At 34.3% G+C, this 16,814-nt stretch overlaps 1 protein-coding gene across 2 annotated transcripts; it reads right to left on the reverse strand.

The window, feature by feature from the left end:
- Positions 1 to 145: 145 nt before the first annotated feature.
- LOC144837593 (eukaryotic translation initiation factor 3 subunit A-like) lies at positions 146 to 16,511 on the reverse strand. 2 transcript variants are annotated; one of them, XM_078692781.1, is made up of 19 exons: positions 16,369 to 16,511; positions 15,778 to 15,968; positions 14,886 to 15,043; positions 10,773 to 10,936; positions 10,418 to 10,476; positions 10,160 to 10,300; positions 8,624 to 8,832; positions 7,971 to 8,142; positions 7,135 to 7,449; positions 5,742 to 5,924; positions 5,178 to 5,315; positions 4,458 to 4,667; positions 3,997 to 4,101; positions 3,694 to 3,807; positions 3,441 to 3,563; positions 2,366 to 2,519; positions 2,173 to 2,269; positions 1,887 to 2,015; positions 146 to 1,765 (listed from the first exon to the last, which is right to left on the reverse strand). In XM_078692781.1, the coding sequence occupies exons 1-19, from the start codon at positions 16,415 to 16,417 to the stop codon at positions 913 to 915; spliced, it is 3,564 nt and encodes a 1,187-aa protein (XP_078548907.1). In that variant the 5' UTR covers positions 16,418 to 16,511; the 3' UTR covers positions 146 to 912. The 2 variants fall into 2 exon arrangements, with proteins under 2 accessions (XP_078548907.1, XP_078548906.1); XM_078692780.1 differs by having other exon boundaries at positions 146 to 1,768.
- Between the last annotated feature and the right edge of the window lie 303 nt (positions 16,512 to 16,814).

Raw genomic sequence — 16,814 nt, forward strand, 5'->3', positions numbered from 1 at the left:
CACATAATATAAACATTCATTATTTGTATATCATAAAACCAATATTTGTTGTACTCCACAAATACTAATATATACAGAAAACAACTTATACAGCATTGGCTCACAGAAAGTGGGAATTTATCTCACTGAACAGATACAAACAAAATTACTGTTTCCATCACGTAATTTAATAGTACACATGACCATCACTTGATATGCAATACACCACATATTCAGATTTGCTTGTTTTGCAATTAAAAAAAACAAGGGGGCGGACAACAACATTTAGTAGGAATTGTAATTATCCAGAGATTACTTATGAAGGGTATGATGATGGCAAAAATGTATACTTTAAAATTGCTATTTTCAGACAATTAAATCATCAAGCACCCCTTTTTAAAAAATGGCTATATTAACATGCAACTAATAATATAGATAGTAAATATATAAGTTATAAGATGTGCAAATAAAATATATAATTTGTTTTAATTATTTTAGGAAATGCAATTGATGGAAAAAACTATTCTGGTCTAAATGATTTTACATATTAACTGGTGTACATATCCAATACATTGGCAGGCACTCTTCTTTATCATATATCTATGGCAGAAAATCTTTAAAAATGATTCCAACAAATTATAAAATTGCAGTTCAAATAATTATTTTCATTGTCCCACCTTATTTCTTTCTAATTTTAGGCGTTAGTTACTACCAATCACATAATCAACCCCTCACACATTTCATTTTATAATCGTATTCATTAATTTAGAAAAAATAAAGTATAAAGGTGGAGATGAGAAAATCGGTGAAAGTGTCAAATGCTGCTCTCACAAAACTTAACCAATATATAGCATATTCAAAATAATGTCGTGAATTTTATTATTTTTAACTATTCATTATTTTGTGTAAATTTAATTTGCATTCAATTTTCTTTTAACGTGATACTGTTGTCCAGCCGTCATCATCCTGCCTAGGCTGGGTTTCAACAGGTTTCTTCTCTTCACGTGCTGGACCGTCGTTTCTCCCCCTCCAGCTCGAAGACTCTTTCGACTCTTGTGCTTCACGTCCCCCGCCTCTTCTCCATGCACCTCGATCAGAAGGTGGTTCATCTCGGTCTGGTCTCCATCCACCGTCACGTGGTCTGTCACGGTTACTACTTCTTGTCCAACGATCTTCGGATGGTGGTGGACACTCATCTCTAGGTGGTGGTCTACGATCATCTCTAGGTGGTCCACGATTACTTCTGCCCCAATCACCTCTGGGTGGCCCATCATCCCTATTACTACGCCAATCATCACGTTCATCTGGTCCTCTATTATCACGCATTGGTACACGACGAGGTTCCTTGTCTTCGTACCGGTCACCACCTCTTGGCCCTCTATCTTCGTACCGGTCACCTCCTCGTGGACCACGATCCTCGTAACGGTCACCTCCTCGTGGACCTCTATCCTCGTAACGGTCACCTCCTCGTGAACCAAAGTCTCTTTGTCTTTCACTACCTCTCCACGCACCTTCACCACCTCGACGAGGTCCATCATCTGTTTGACCGCTTCTCCAACTTCCTCCATCATCGTCAACTCTACGTCCACCACGTTCTTCTCGACCACCTTCACGTTCGTAATCATCTCTTCTTGGTGGTTCTTCGTCCCTCCGACGATCATCATCACCACCACGCCAGCTACTTTTAGATTCTTCATAATTTTCTCCTTTCCAGCTATCTTCTTTCGCTTTTACTCTTTCTCGCCAACCTCCACCTTCTCTTCCTTTGGGTCGCCATGGTCCGTCACTCCTATAAATAAAACGGCAAATCAAGTAAACATCAGTTTACATTTAACGAATAATGATAGGCAGAGAATTGTTAACAGCGGTGAATGCAACTAATAATATTTCTTCAACTAGTTTCTTACCGATCGGTATTTTCAACTTCAGATTCTCCACGTTTCCAATCTCTATTGTCTTCCCGGGAAGGTGCTTCGAAACGTCTATTTCCTCCAGACATTTTCTCCTTCTCCAGTCTTTCTTCAATCTCTTTCTCCCTGAAAACAAAATGTTGTTTGTATTTGCATTAATTGAATAGCATAGAACTTGCCTTCAAATATCAAAATTGTGTGAACAAAGATTAGCTAGCAGTAAGCATAGGATTCAATCAAAAAATTAGGACGAATATAAAACGAGAAATAAAAAATAGCTTACTTTGCGCGTCGCTTCGCTTCTTGCTCCTGGAGTTTAGCAACTTTCTGTCGATACTCTTCCTCCTCCTTCTCTTGCTGTTCACGTTCCAATTCTCGCTCTGCAAAAAAAAGTGTAATTATCAATTTTGGTGAATATAAGCGACATAACTTATACAGCGACCAAATATGATCAAAATAGTAAATTATCTACACACGTCTTTTAGCTTCTTCATCACGAATACGTTGTTCCTCCTCTTCTTTATCTTTTAACCACTTAGCACGACGCTCCTCTTTGCGCTGTTGTTTCCGTTCCATCAAGCGCAATTTGCGTTCATCCGCAACTAGTTCCTCAAATTTCTTGAGCTTTTCCTACAAATTGTAAAAACAAGTACTGGTAAAAGAAGGGTAATCTCAACTGAGAATGCGGTTGTAGTACAACAACTGAAACATCTTTTGGAATCACATGGTGTACGGCAAACCTAACTTTACTAGCATTTATTCGCCATGCAAACAAATTAAAGTGGTATATTAAGTAATAACACTTAAATATATTTCCCTTACATATAAAGTATATACATACAGTCAATAACAAATTAAGGATTTTTTCAATTTTAATGACAAGAGTTTCCCTTAGTGTGAACGTTGAATACGTCTATTAAAGCTCAGATACAGGCATGAATTTTAAATATAATATTTGGTTAATTGTACATAAATCAAATATTTGTAACAGAAATCAAGATGAAAAAACATGAATTTCCCTTAATATGGTCAAATACAAAATTTGGCAAAATTCTTCCATAAAAACCAGGAAGACTTTTTTTCAGTAGTTAGGTAGTTAACCTAATGTATTAACATGTCTGGTGACTCCCTAGAAGGTGAAAAAAGATGGTGGATATACGGTGGATAATTTTTGCTATAGCATGAAAATAAAAATCTGAAGTTGAATAAAAATACCAGAAATGTAATATTCAAGTTATATTACCTATATTTAGTCATCTGATAACATTTTTTACCACACCGTTTATTTTTCATAGCTTTTTAAAATGCCTCTCTATTTACAAAATTTGTGTACAAAAGAATAGAGATTTTACTGTGTAATTTGAACTATCCCCCCACTGATAAGAAAGTGCTTATTTTCAACAAGCTCGTGTAACACAAATAAAATCATAAAAATTATGAAACATAGGGGAAACTATAGATCGATAATTATTGGAATGTATGATTAATAGAAATTTTTTGCCCGCACCTGGCCTTTAAGGGATAACAATAAATTAAAGAAATATTACTTACTTTATAGACAGAGCCACGGGCTTGTTTAAGCTTGTCCAGGAAGTCATCACGATCCTTAGCCATTCGGGAGAGTCTTTTCCAACTACTTTCTGCTTGAGACTGCTCTTCTTTGATCAATGTTATCTAAAAGAATTTTAAATTACAATATTTTGTGGAGAAACGTAATCCTTTTTCTAATTTCCTATTTATCATATACCTTTCTATTTACGTACTTAAATGAGTGACTATTTCTGAACAACTTTAGGTAACATACCCTCTCATCTTCTTGTTTTTCCCACGTCTCGCGGACATCAACCTTATCGTGTTCGTACTGTTCTTTCAACAGTGGTATCTCAAACTCACGTTTCGCACGCTCAAAGTAATCAACCTATAAAGAAGATAACAAGTTAAATATTTCACTAAACTATTAGATTGTTGAATATTGATTGTGTCCAATCATGGCTAACATGAACACAAAATGTTAGTAAAAGTGATTCTAGTTCGAACTTAAAACGGCTAGAACTACTACTAGTGGTAACTGGGCCTGTTTATGATGCTATGCATTTCTGTGACTTGCCTTCTTTTCCTGTGTCTTCAGTCTATTCTGTAATTCTTTCTTTTCTGCTTCCAGCTGTTCAATCTGCTTTGCATAGATATCATCGACATCTAGAGATTCAAGTTCCTGAAAAGCAAAATAAAGTAGATTGTATAAAACTTTAAAAGTTTTAAATTTAATTTAACAATTTAACCTCTTACCGTATTTATTCAAATAAACACGACATAGAACATTATTTGGAATAAACGGCACATGCACATGATACACAATATTGTACTACTACACATTTTATGATCCACAATTGACCAAGTATTTTGATACAATCAGAAGTGACTAACCTCTTTGTTAAGTTTCTCAATAACTTTCTTCACAATTGACCAAGCATTTTGATACAATCAGAAGTGACTAACCTCTTTGTTAAGTTTCTCAATAACTTTCTTCACAATTGACCAAGCATTTTGATACAATCAGAAGTGACTAACCTCTTTGTTAAGTTTCTCAATAACTTTCTTTCCCAAAGCTGATTGCTTCAGGTTATCCAAACGTTGTTGAGCTTGCTTCTTCTGAATCTCCTTCAGTTCATCCTCTTTCTTCTTCTTCTTGCGTTCTTCCGCTTCTCGTTTCAACCTTTGTTCTTCCGCAGTACGCTGCAACCTTTGCTGCTTCTCTTGTTCCTCCTGTTCCTCTTTTTCCTAAATGTAACATTTAAAATTAATTAGTCATAATAATTATTTTCTTGTTGTTTATTGATAGGAATTTGCTACTGGACAGATGATGCGATTCTCTCAGAACATGAAAGATAATCAAATCCAAAGTCAAGGCTTTGGTCATATCTCTGGCTTAGGTGTTCATCACAGAATAAAAATGTAATTCTAATTTCCTAAAGCTCTGTCTACAATATCAAAATTTATGTGACAAAAAAATGTGTGCCCATATATGGACATGATGTCATATCACTACCATATTTGGGCATATCACTACCATATTTGGGTGCAGACAGAGATTTACAGTTTTTTTATTTGTGTCTAGGCTCGCCCAACTCAAGATGTTTCCCAACATCTTTCAGGGCTTTTGCCTTCATTTTCTGAAACATGTTTATAATTCTGTACAATCCTGTTTCTTGTTTTCCTATGTATTCAGATTTTCAGTTATTTAAACACAGACTACTTTACTTTCTATACAATAACGTGGGAATTACTTACTCTCTGGGTGCTAATACTCTCCAGCTTCTCTTTTCGTTCCTCAATGATATGACGACGGGCCAAGATAAGATCGTGTTCTTTACGGGCGGTACGAAGATAGTTCCGAATTATCTTCTGCTTCTGGTCAAGCAGGTCAGCCTGTAATATAACAAGACAATATCAATTTTTACTACCAAGAAATAAAGATAACTTTTGTGAATACAAAAGTGAAACAAGATTGTGTGTGATGATGGCTGTGTGTGTACATACTGGTCTCAAAAGATGTACTAGGTTCTTTAAAGTGCACATGAGCTAGATGATTACATTGGACCTACGGTTTATAGTCCTTATCTGAGAAGACTCGTTCTACCACCAGAACCATGGACTGAGTGAGCCTCGAACCCTTGCTGATGTTATGACTACGTAATTACTGTTCCGCTCGGCCACTCACTCACTCTCATGTGGTATGTAGAAATTCAATTTGCAAGTGAAACATTGATATAGCTACATTATCCTCCACAATCGCATATATTCTGTAAAGCGTATTGAGAGAAACCAACAAAAATAAATGTTGAAAGTAATCACCTTGATATCTTGATGTTTTATCAACTGAAGTGACTTGTGGAGAGCCGATGACATCTCGGTAAGCTGGTTACGAATCTGTTCAGCAGGCATTGGCTGAAGCTTTGGACCTTCAGTTGATTCGGTAGTGGACACAGACATGTCCTTTCCAAAGCTCAATGATTGAGTTCCATGATCCATTCTTACCTTTAATGTTGAAAATTAAGTTAAAATTGTTTAAATTGCACCCTTTTTTATTCTAGAGGAGAAGGTTCAATAGAAATACTAGAAAGCCACTCCGAGAGTGCATACCTCCGCCTACTGTAAAATTCTCCTACATAAGATTTCTCCGGTAAAAAAAAAAAAATATATATATATATATTTGTGTGTCTTAATGCTGTTTGTGATTTAGGTTAATTTCACTACAAGCATGTGTATGCGAGTTTGGTGTAATGGTTATGTAACAAGCCTTTCAATTAACAATAGCTTCAGTTGACTAACAATAGAACAGCAACGCGAAAATCAAATGAGTGAATTTGAAAAGAAATAGGTTTTTTAAACTACTCGCATCAAAAAACGTGCACATTAAATCAAATTATGTTTTAAAATTACAAATCACAAATTATAACTCTTGCCTCTTGTAAAAAAATGAAGTTTTTTGGACAAGTAGTTCTCGAGAAAATGCAATTTCAGTTTACTTGTTACTTTCAGACTGCTCGCCGGCTTTTGAAAAATTCTGTCCTATCTTTTAACACTAGCAGGTCTGAAACGTATACTAAAAAGTGGTCCAGAATTGGGACCATGGTCCCAAATGATCCAAAAATGTAATGGAATGGTCCTTGACCCCATATCTATCTGTATATTATATGGTAAAGATCTTGTAATTACTTTTTGAGTAATCCTGCTAACAAACAAACACACGCTACCGATTACATATACCTACTTGGCGGAGGTAAATAATAATATATACCGTATATCTTTGGGTATAATCCCACTTCAGGTCTTATCCCACCCCCTACTTTTGGTCTGGATGTAGGCCTCTCTATAGCCAGTTCAGATGAGTTTTTACAAGAAATGCTTACCAATCATTTATTTCATGAATAAGGGTTTCCCTGGGTATAGTGCCACTCACCCAAAATCGACCCAATTTTGTGTTCTAGGGGTATCTTGTTTGAGTTTACTTTATTTCCATGTGATAATATTAATAGGTGGGATTATACCAGAGGATATACGGTATATAAATATAATTTTCAGGATTCAGTTTGTCTTATATAATAGTTATATTAATCCCAGGACGGGGCAGGAATGACTTCCAGGCTATTATTGCTATACTATAGTAATTTGTAACATATTCTATTGAGCTATGAATAATATTATATATACAACAACTTGACTGCTAATTTTCACACACACTTACAGAAACATCACCGTTCCGAGCAGTGTCTACGATAATCTTTTCCAGTTGAAACGGCGTGGCAAACGGCACCAACTCGCATAAGCGCTTAAATTGTATAGTCTGGTAAACCTGACACACTTGCTTTAGAAGGCGAATGATGGTGTTCTTCTCAAGGGACGGAACATACTGCGAGTAATCCAATTCGTTTCCTTCGCGTAGGTAGTCGAAAACCTCAACCAAGCGTTTACAAAGCTTCAGTGGATGAAACTGAACCTCCATGTAGTTAAAAAGATTTGCCAGTTGTGGGTGAACAAACTGCACTACGTTGTATTTAACCTGTAGGAGAAATAAACTGATAACATGTGGCACCTGTATTATGTTACAGGCATCACATGTGATATATGTGATGCTGTATTAGGGAATTAGCCTATGATATTGGGCAGATGATAGGTTCTCTCAGAACATGAAAGATAATCAAATCCAAAGTCAAGGCTTATATCATATCTCTGGCTTAGGTGTTCATCACAGATAAAATTCATCTTAATTTGTTAATCTATACTATAAAGCTCTGTCTACACTATCAAACAAGTTTGACAAAAAAAGTGATGTGCCCATAAATGGACATGATGATGGTGATGTCATATCACTACCATATTTAAGCATATCACTACCATATTTGGGCACATCACACTTTAGAGAGAGATAAAATATTATATATTATATATATTAAAAAATAAATGTCATATCACTACCATATTTAAGCATATCACTACCATATTTGGGCACATCACACTTTAGATAGAGAAAGTACTTATGTACAATTTCTATACAAAACAAAAATCCCTCGTCATACTTACCAAATCCTTAATCAATTGTATTCTGGTTGGTGGATTTTGAAGTCCTAACAAGTTGGCCAATTTACGTTGATTTTCAATAGCGGTGTTCCCCATGTCTAACATGTTACCGATATCATTACGTGGCGGAGAAATTGGGATGGTTAATGTTGCTAATAGGACACGAGAAGCCATTCTAAAGAAATATAAAATAAGAAATATTACTCATTTTTGTTACAATTAAATTTTAGCTAACATCTGTGCAAGCTGTATACAAAACACTAATTCAAATACTGTAACAAGACCCTTCCATTTACTACTATATCTATGAGAAGGAGAACAATGGCAGACTCAAGATTTATTTGTTCTGCCCAGGCATAGACGTCCAATAATGGCAACACCTAAAATGAAAGCACTGAAGTACTTGGCAAAATATTGCCACAGAGGGTGCATGTTGATATTTCAGCCCATGTTAAAAGAATACAAATTTTAATTTTTTTTTTCTGAAGTTAATAATGAACAGATTTTCGTGAATTTCAATAGGTATATACCTATTTACATTGTAAATTTCAGAATGATAACTTTAAAATTGTAGGCGATATCGTGCTAACACTTGGCAGAATTCTATTTTGCCATGTAACAATAGTCATAAAATAAACAAGACATTAATAATCTACCTCTGAGTTTCTTCTGGCGTAAGATTCTTGCGCTGTTCCCTAGACAACTGGAGCAGACGATGTAAAGCGCACGCATGGAAAAGCGCATTTCCAGATTTCCAGAATACAAGACCAAGTTTCTGGTAGTAATTAGCCATCATCTGGGGTTTTGGAGGTTTCTTGGACAAACCCATCAGGCTGTGAATATCTTCAACTGCTTTGTATGCTTCCTGTAGGCATAAATAATGAGATTTAGTAACCTATCAAACTTTATGTGAGGTAAGGTTAGGCTTTATGATCACATGTGATATATGTGACACTGCATTAGGGAATTTGCCTATAATACTGGACAGATGATAGGATTCTCTCAGAACATGAAAGATAATCAAATCCAAAGTCAAGCTTTGGTCATATCTCTGGCTTAGGTGTTCATCACAGAACAAAAACGTAATACTAATTTCCTAAAGCTCTGTCTACACTATCTGTGACATAAAAGATGTGATGTGCTCATATATGGCTATGATGTCATATCACTACCATATTTGGGCAAAGCACTACTATATTTGGGCTACTGTCAAACTAATTTGATAGCGTAGACAGAGCTTTAGGCTGTATATTATGCTCTGCATCTAATAAATGAAAAGTAAATAATAGTCTGTGATCATTCCATTTTCATCTTGTTTTGCACCGCTTTTCTGTTTTTTATTGTGTTGTGTACGGTCTTGGTGCAACACAATTTTCTATGTATATTTTTTTTATGCAAATTAAATAAATGGAAATGAAATAATGGCCTGAGATCATTCCAGTTTTGTCCTTTTTTCATTGTTTTCCTCTGTATTGTTTTGTGTTTTATACGGTCTCAGAGCAACACAATTTTTTATGTATATATTTTATTATGCAAATTATTAAAATGGCAATAAAATAATAGCGTGTGATTATTCCAGGTGCACAATAATCATATTTTATCTATTCTATATCTTCTCTCATGGAGACAGTTAGGCGACTGTTGAGACCACAAGTGTCTACACACGCATGTGTTAAACAGCCAGGCTACAGTTTTATCATTATGTTAATCTTTATCTTTTTTTCTGGAACACAATAAGAAGCTTGATCTAGATAGAAGTTATGGCTTATAGAATCGATACCTAAAAAAACCGGCTGTCATTTGTGCCAAATTCCACGCATATTTTTAACTCAAAGATTGTAAGATCATAATAGCGCACATGCAATATATATATATATATATTTTTAAATTTTAACCTAAATATAACATAGTACTTTTATATGTGATGTTTTAATGAATCTTATTTTTGTAAATTGTAATCAAATGTATAATGTAGTTGTGAATGTTTTGTTTGTTTCACTATATTTCTGTCGAGGAAACAATATTTCCATGCACATATATAGAACAATAAAGATTTGATTTGATTTAGTGTTAATTCATTGTATGTATTACTCGATTGTATTCACTCGATTTCGGTAATTTCTAGGCCCAGGACAATGCATAGATAAGTCCGGTGGAAATGGAAAGCCTCCTAAATGGCAGCAATGACTTACCTGCCAGAGTTCCATGCTGATGGCAGTCTCCAGTTGCATCAGCCTGGTCTCCATATTAAGCTGTTGGCTCGTTTCATTGTTCAAATTGATTGCAGTCTGTTGGTTGTGGTGCTTCTGTACCAGTCCCAAATGAGAGCGCAACTATTTTTGAGAAAATAATAGCCAAACTAATAATACATACTCACTAAATGTGAAGCAATGTTACAAAATAATAATATGGTAGTTGATAATTGTTAATATATGAAATGTTTGACTTACATTGTCGCAAAGTTTGCGAAATTCCGTCTTTCTGGTATATTTAGCACAGAACTTGAAGGCTATAAAAAGGAACGAAAATCAGAAATAATAAAACAATTTATGTTTTCTTTGTATACATTTTGATTTTGTTGTAAAACTTATCTGCATTCTATAATTCCGAGATTTCCATTGTGGACATATACATTTGGCTGATGGGTAAGTGACTATGTCAATGACACAATGTCAAGGCTTGTGTTGGACAATCCTTGACACCAGATCATTATGATATATGAAGTAGCCACATAGAGACACAAGTTGGCAGTGTTATATATAAAACTTTTTTCCAGTCTTTCGCCACAAGTTGAGCAATACTTACCATTCTGCGCAATGATGTGGTAAAGTTGTTCAACTTTAGTGTTGTTACGCAACAGATCCAGACACTGACGGTAAGATTCCCAGAGAAATTTGACCCAAGGGGTCAACATGACACGATCTGTACGTGCCTGCGTGTCCTCTCCACTGACCGCACTCAGGAGCAAGCTGTGTGTAAATTTACCAAACAGTTTAGTAAGTTTAGAACAAAAATGTTATATGGAAACATTTTACTTTGAGCACACTACAGTAGAATCCCATTTGGGACACCCCGGCCCTGTTAAAGGACACATGACAATTCCCTATAACTATTTAAGAGCCATTGTCTGTAAAAATCAAAGATTTGGTGGCAGATGTAAAAAAATGGATTTCTCTCAAATTTTTACCATGAATAGAAATTTCAATAAAAAGCATATCTACAACATTCATTTTAATTTTTAGCCTCCGTTGCCATGACAACGGTCAATTATCCAAATTTTGATGTTTTTGCCATTTTTCACAGATTTTCTATAGTGAAAAAGTACAAACTTGTATACTTATTTTAACCAAAAGTACTTACAGTATACAGTTTTTGTTTATAGCAGTGTAAACAGCATGTATTGAGTTCCATTTAATGTAGAAAAAAAAAATTTGCAAAATGGAGTTTGGTTGATACCATTATTTTAAAAAGAGGTGTTTTTAAAAAAATTTTTTTTTATAAAAGTATACCTCATAAACGTACCTATAACTTCCAAAGTGGTGTTTTTATATCAATGAGGTTTTGTAATTTGATAGTCAATAGGTTTGTCAACAATAATCACGAAAAAAACACTGGGGTAAATTTCGTACATAGGTTTTGTGTTGCCAGGAAAATACGAAAAATACAAAAAAATACAAACAAAATATCAACAAACAAAACACATGAAACACAATTTAAATATGGCTAATCCAATAATAAAATGTATATGTGGCTTGTCATAATGCTACTAGAGTCATAGGAATAGTTTAGATAAAATAGGAGAATGTGTTGCAAGGTTTATTTCAAATAATTGCCAGAAAAACAGTATTTTGCATTGAAATATTTAGTTGATGGAAAATAATGTTAAACTTTGAAATAATTGCGTCAATGGTTTTTATAAATTTTTACATCTATTTTGTGTAACGAGATACAGAAAGACCTCCCAAAAAATCTGACCTTGTAAATAGGTCATTTGAGGTCAAAAGGGGTCAGAATGCAAAACAGGACTGGTCCCCACTTTACTACAACTATTAATGTTTGATCAACATTTACAAGATAGTTCATAAAAATTCTCAACAATTTTCATTTTTTACCTATAGTGTTACCATAGCAACCATTTCTATGTGTAACTAAGGAAAGTAATTTTAAAAAAAACCGTAAAAAATGGCGTTTTTATGAATAAAAAAAATTGATTGCATTTGTAATTTTTCTCAATTTTACTTCTACTGCATTCTAATAATCTTAAAGTGATGACAAACTTGACCTTGTAAATTCATTCATTTTGAGGTCAACATTTTACCATAGTAACTGTTTCTATGCGAAAATATTTAAAAAATAAGGGGTTTTTCGTAAATACAACACATTTTTTCTACATAGTTTTACATTTCTACTTTTTGCCAAATTTACTTTAAATACTGAATCCTAATAATCTCAGAAAGAAAGTCTTGACAAATCTGAATAAAGGTAAAAAATTGACCTTTAGTGTTATCTTAAACCTGTTTACGTAACTAAGGATAATTTTTTTTAAATAAAATATGGAGTTTTCATGAAAAAAAATAATTATATTTTACATATTGAGGTCAAATGACATCAACATTTTATCTATAGTGTATTGTAGCAACTGTTTCTATACGTAACTAAGTACAATATTTTTAATATGGGGTTTCATGACTATAAACAATTGATTACATAGCTTTACTACTTTTTCCCAAATTTACTTATCTACTGAATCCCAGAAAATGTCTGACCTTGTGAAAGGGTCATTTGTTGGGTCAAATTATGTCAAAATGTATTATTTATGTTATCTTAGAACCTGTTCCTATGCGTAACTAAGGATAATTGTTTTTTTTAATACAGTTGAACCTCCCGTAAGTGGCCACCCTCAGGACCTGGAAAAGTGACCGCTTACGGGCGGTGACCCCATACGGGAGGTTCTGCCGATAAAGGGCCATCACGTATTATGGCAATACACGATATTCTTAACGAAACGAGCCTCTCAATTTTCCAGCTAATTGTATTATTATTTATAATCAGGTGGTTTAGTATTTTTTAGCATTTTCAGACAAATTTTAAAAGCTTTTATCATATGAAAAATGGTCGGTCAAAATCTGTGTAGTTTTCTCATCTCTTCACAGTAATGTTTTTAAAACCGCTTTGAAATAAAGCTAATATATAAAGAAACATGGACCTCGAATTAGAGGTCCATGCAATAAGTATCACATTTTTCGGGTGGCCGCTTACGGGAGGTCATTTATCATTGGAAATCTCATTTTTAGTATAAAAAGGTGCCCGCAGCTGCTTACGGGAGGTGGCCGCTTACGGTAAGTACCAAATGCACTAATTAGATAGGAAGAACAAACAGGCTTTTCAAAGTGCGTCCGTTAAGGGAGGTGGCCGCTTACGGGAGGTGCCCGCTGTAAATAAAATATGGGGTTTTCATGAATAAAAATAATCACAGAAGAAAGTCCTTATGAATATGATCTTGTAAAACGGTAATTTGAAAATGCAAATAAGGCATGCCTGCTAATAATCTACACATTTAAATTTGTATAAGATAAGTATGAAAAATCTAAAGAATATCTCAATTTTAGTTACCATAGTAACTGTTGCTATGCATAACTAAGGGAAATTAAATAATTATCAGATAATTATTACTTTAATAATTAATACTGAATCCAACCATCACAGTAAAAAAATATAGAATTTAAAACCAATATCTAATATAAAGTGTGATATGGGGGCGCGGTGGGTGGTAGTCGAAAGTGGTGGTGGATGGGCATGTGGGATCTGCTTAGGTTAGCAAATAGAAGAAGTAAAAAAATGAAAGAGGAGCTTCAAAATAAGAGAGGAGTAATCTGTTAAAATTCACAACGATCTGATAATTTATTCAAATTTCCAGAGGATATAACCTATAAAATGACATTAAAACTGGGAATTACAGAATCTATAATTAAAAATATTGTTTTTTTTTCTCACAACACAACTAGAAGTATATAAAACATTAAGAATTTTTCTGACCAATGAGTTTCAAATCAGATAATCAAAGAAAATAAAATGTTTTTACTAATATACCATGTTTTTTTTTTATAACAATGCCTATGTTTCTCGCAACACTGCTTGTAGATTTTTAAATTACCCCAGTATTTTATTTTAGAAATCAATTATTAAACATTAGAACTACCTATTTGTAATAAATCAGCTAAAAAAATACACCACTTTGGGCGTTATGGTGAAGTAAAGTTTAGTTGCATTTAACAATTTAAAAAAAGTGAAAAACACCCCTTTTTAAATAAATGGTATCTCTCAAAGTATGAAATCAAAAAAAAAAAAAAAAATATGAAACAGGTACACAATGCATTGTTATTATGCATACACTAATTATTTTTTATAATTAAATGAACAAAACAAAAATATCGTTCATCAAAGTAGTACCAATATCCATTTTAAAAAACCTTAAAAAAGGACAAAATTTGTCAAAAACACAAATTCGGCCGTTGCCATGGAAATATATGTATGAAATAAAAAATACTTCATATTTGATTTCTCTCAACACATATATAGCCATGTGCAAAATTTGAAAGAAATCCATTTTTTTGAGTCTGCCACTATTTTTGATATTTCTTTGATTCTTACAGACAATGGCTCTTAACTCCTATTCAGGGAAAAAAATTAATGAATTGTTCTAAATAATGTTAATTGTTTATTTTTATTGTTATTTTTATGTACTGTTTAGGCGTAATTATTGTAAACTTTTCCTTTGGTTGTTTTTGAGTATTTTATACCAAATCAAAAAAATAAAATAAAAAAAATAATTAGGATTCATATGATTAAACTTACATTATCAATTACATGGACCCATTTTTTAAAATGCACTGATCATTTATGACTTTATCTGTTTACCTTTCTGGTGTTGTGATGTTGTCAAGATCATCCACCACCATTATCTCTCCATGTACCTTCTTAGCCTCTTCCTCAGACTCCTTTCTGGCTTCTTCAGTCTTTTCCTCCGCCATGTCCAAATACTGTTTGACGACATCTTCCAAAGACTTCACATTCATCTGGAGAAAAAGCATTAAATATATTCATACAGTAAGATGGCAATACTACCTTTACTACTACTAGTATTTGAGGCCTTATTACTCTTTTATTTATTTGTTGAATCTAGCTTGTTAAGCTCTGTCTACACTATCAAACATTACATGACAAAAAAATGTGATGTGCCCATATATGGACATGATGATGTGGTGATGTCATAGCACTACCATATTTGTGCACATCACTTCCATATTTGGACACATCACATTTTTTTGTCACATAAAGTTTGATAGTGTAAACAGAGCTTTAGTGTCAATGACTTTTGTTAACAAGGTCTATAATTTGTTATAATGCACTTGTCAATTGTATGACCCACTATACGACCCCCGGGAGAGGTGCGTCATTTGTCCGACGTGTGTCATACCTTATGAATACCATGACTCACATGTGCGTCAAAAATGTGACTTACCTTTAGGTGACCATGACGCACCCATTTTGACGCACTGTGACCATGTTATTTATGATATGGTGGGTGGTAAAGTGACAGACATTGACCCACCATTGTTCATTGATGTGACGTACCATCTAGGTTTTTTGACGCACCCCTGCGTCAATAATTATTTGTAAATGACGCACCATTGACGCACCTCTCCCGGGGGTCGTATAGTGGGTCCTACAATTGACAAGTGCATAATGATGTAGTTATGATATTTGTAACATTCCAGCCCCACCCAACCGTTCATTACGATTACTGTACCTGTTGACAAATGATTTTGTACTGGTACAGCCCCTCTTTAGCTGTGTGGCTCTTGCGGAGCTCCACACATAATGTTAGGTACATCTTCATGATGGGTTCATGGATCTTTTGCCAGGTTCGATGTTTCTTACTTTTGATGACATCATACAATGCATCCAAAGCAGGCTGCTTCTTCCCAACATCAATAAACTCTACAAAGCACATAGAATAACATGTTTAATATAAAACTTTACACTAGCTAGCTTAACCTAGATAAATGCAAGGCATGTGGTCAAACCATCATACAGTGCGAAAAAAAAGTCCAAGCCGATAGCGATACAGATGGTGATATTAAAATGTAGTTATTGCGGCTTGGCGCTTATAAATAATATATATAGCTAGATAGGGTAGGCCCTAGAGTTCACACGGCACACTACTACTAGCTGGTCTATAGGCTCGGCCAAGCACCAACAGCTGGACACTAGGCCAAGCCTACTCTAATACTACAGTAGCCGCCTACTGGACCATGGTATTTTGCAATAATCTGGTTGGGCTCCAGCCGGCGAGATATCGGACACATTGATTTCATAAATTTCCTAATTACAGCCTTACCTTTTGCCCTTTTAAGAGCATTTTCTGGCTTTTGAAAATATATAGGCATAATGATATGCTTATTTAGGTATAAGACTTTTTTAAAAAGGGTATAAATGGGTTTAAAATAGCAAATAAACCCTCGGCACCCTCAACACATGGAGGAACACCTTGAAAGGAAGATGGCGATGAGAAACGGCGGTTCACCAGTTATAGAGGGCGACATTTAACTTCAGTATTACGTCGTGATGTACTTCTGACCAATCAGATTTACCAAAGAATATATATTCTTTGATTAAACTCATGGTTATATCATACTCATCTCTACGTGTGTTAATTTGTCACGAACCTACGGTACGACGATACACGACACAAATAATTAATCAAATTAATCTAAATCAAATGTTTACATTGTAGGGAAGATTTATATGTTAATGTTGACAGAAAAAATCTTTCACCACTAATTA

Source organism: Antedon bifida, chromosome 3 (assembly GCF_963402885.1).
Source record: "Antedon bifida chromosome 3, ecAntBifi1.1, whole genome shotgun sequence".
Classification (NCBI taxonomy): domain Eukaryota; kingdom Metazoa; phylum Echinodermata; class Crinoidea; order Comatulida; family Antedonidae; genus Antedon; species Antedon bifida.

Excerpts from the sequence above, each read along its gene's own strand:
- LOC144837593 (XM_078692780.1), bottom strand. The coding sequence starts at position 16,417 with ATGCCTATATATTTTCAAAAGCCAGAAAATGCTCTTAAAAGGGCAAAA. Across the intron at positions 8,143-8,623 it reads ACGCCAGAAGAAACTCAGAG|AATGGCTTCTCGTGTCCTAT; the intron begins GTAGATTATTAA and ends ATATTTCTTTAG. Across the intron at positions 3,564-3,693 it reads AAAAACAAGAAGATGAGAGG|ATAACATTGATCAAAGAAGA; the intron begins GTATGTTACCTA and ends AAATTCTTTTAG.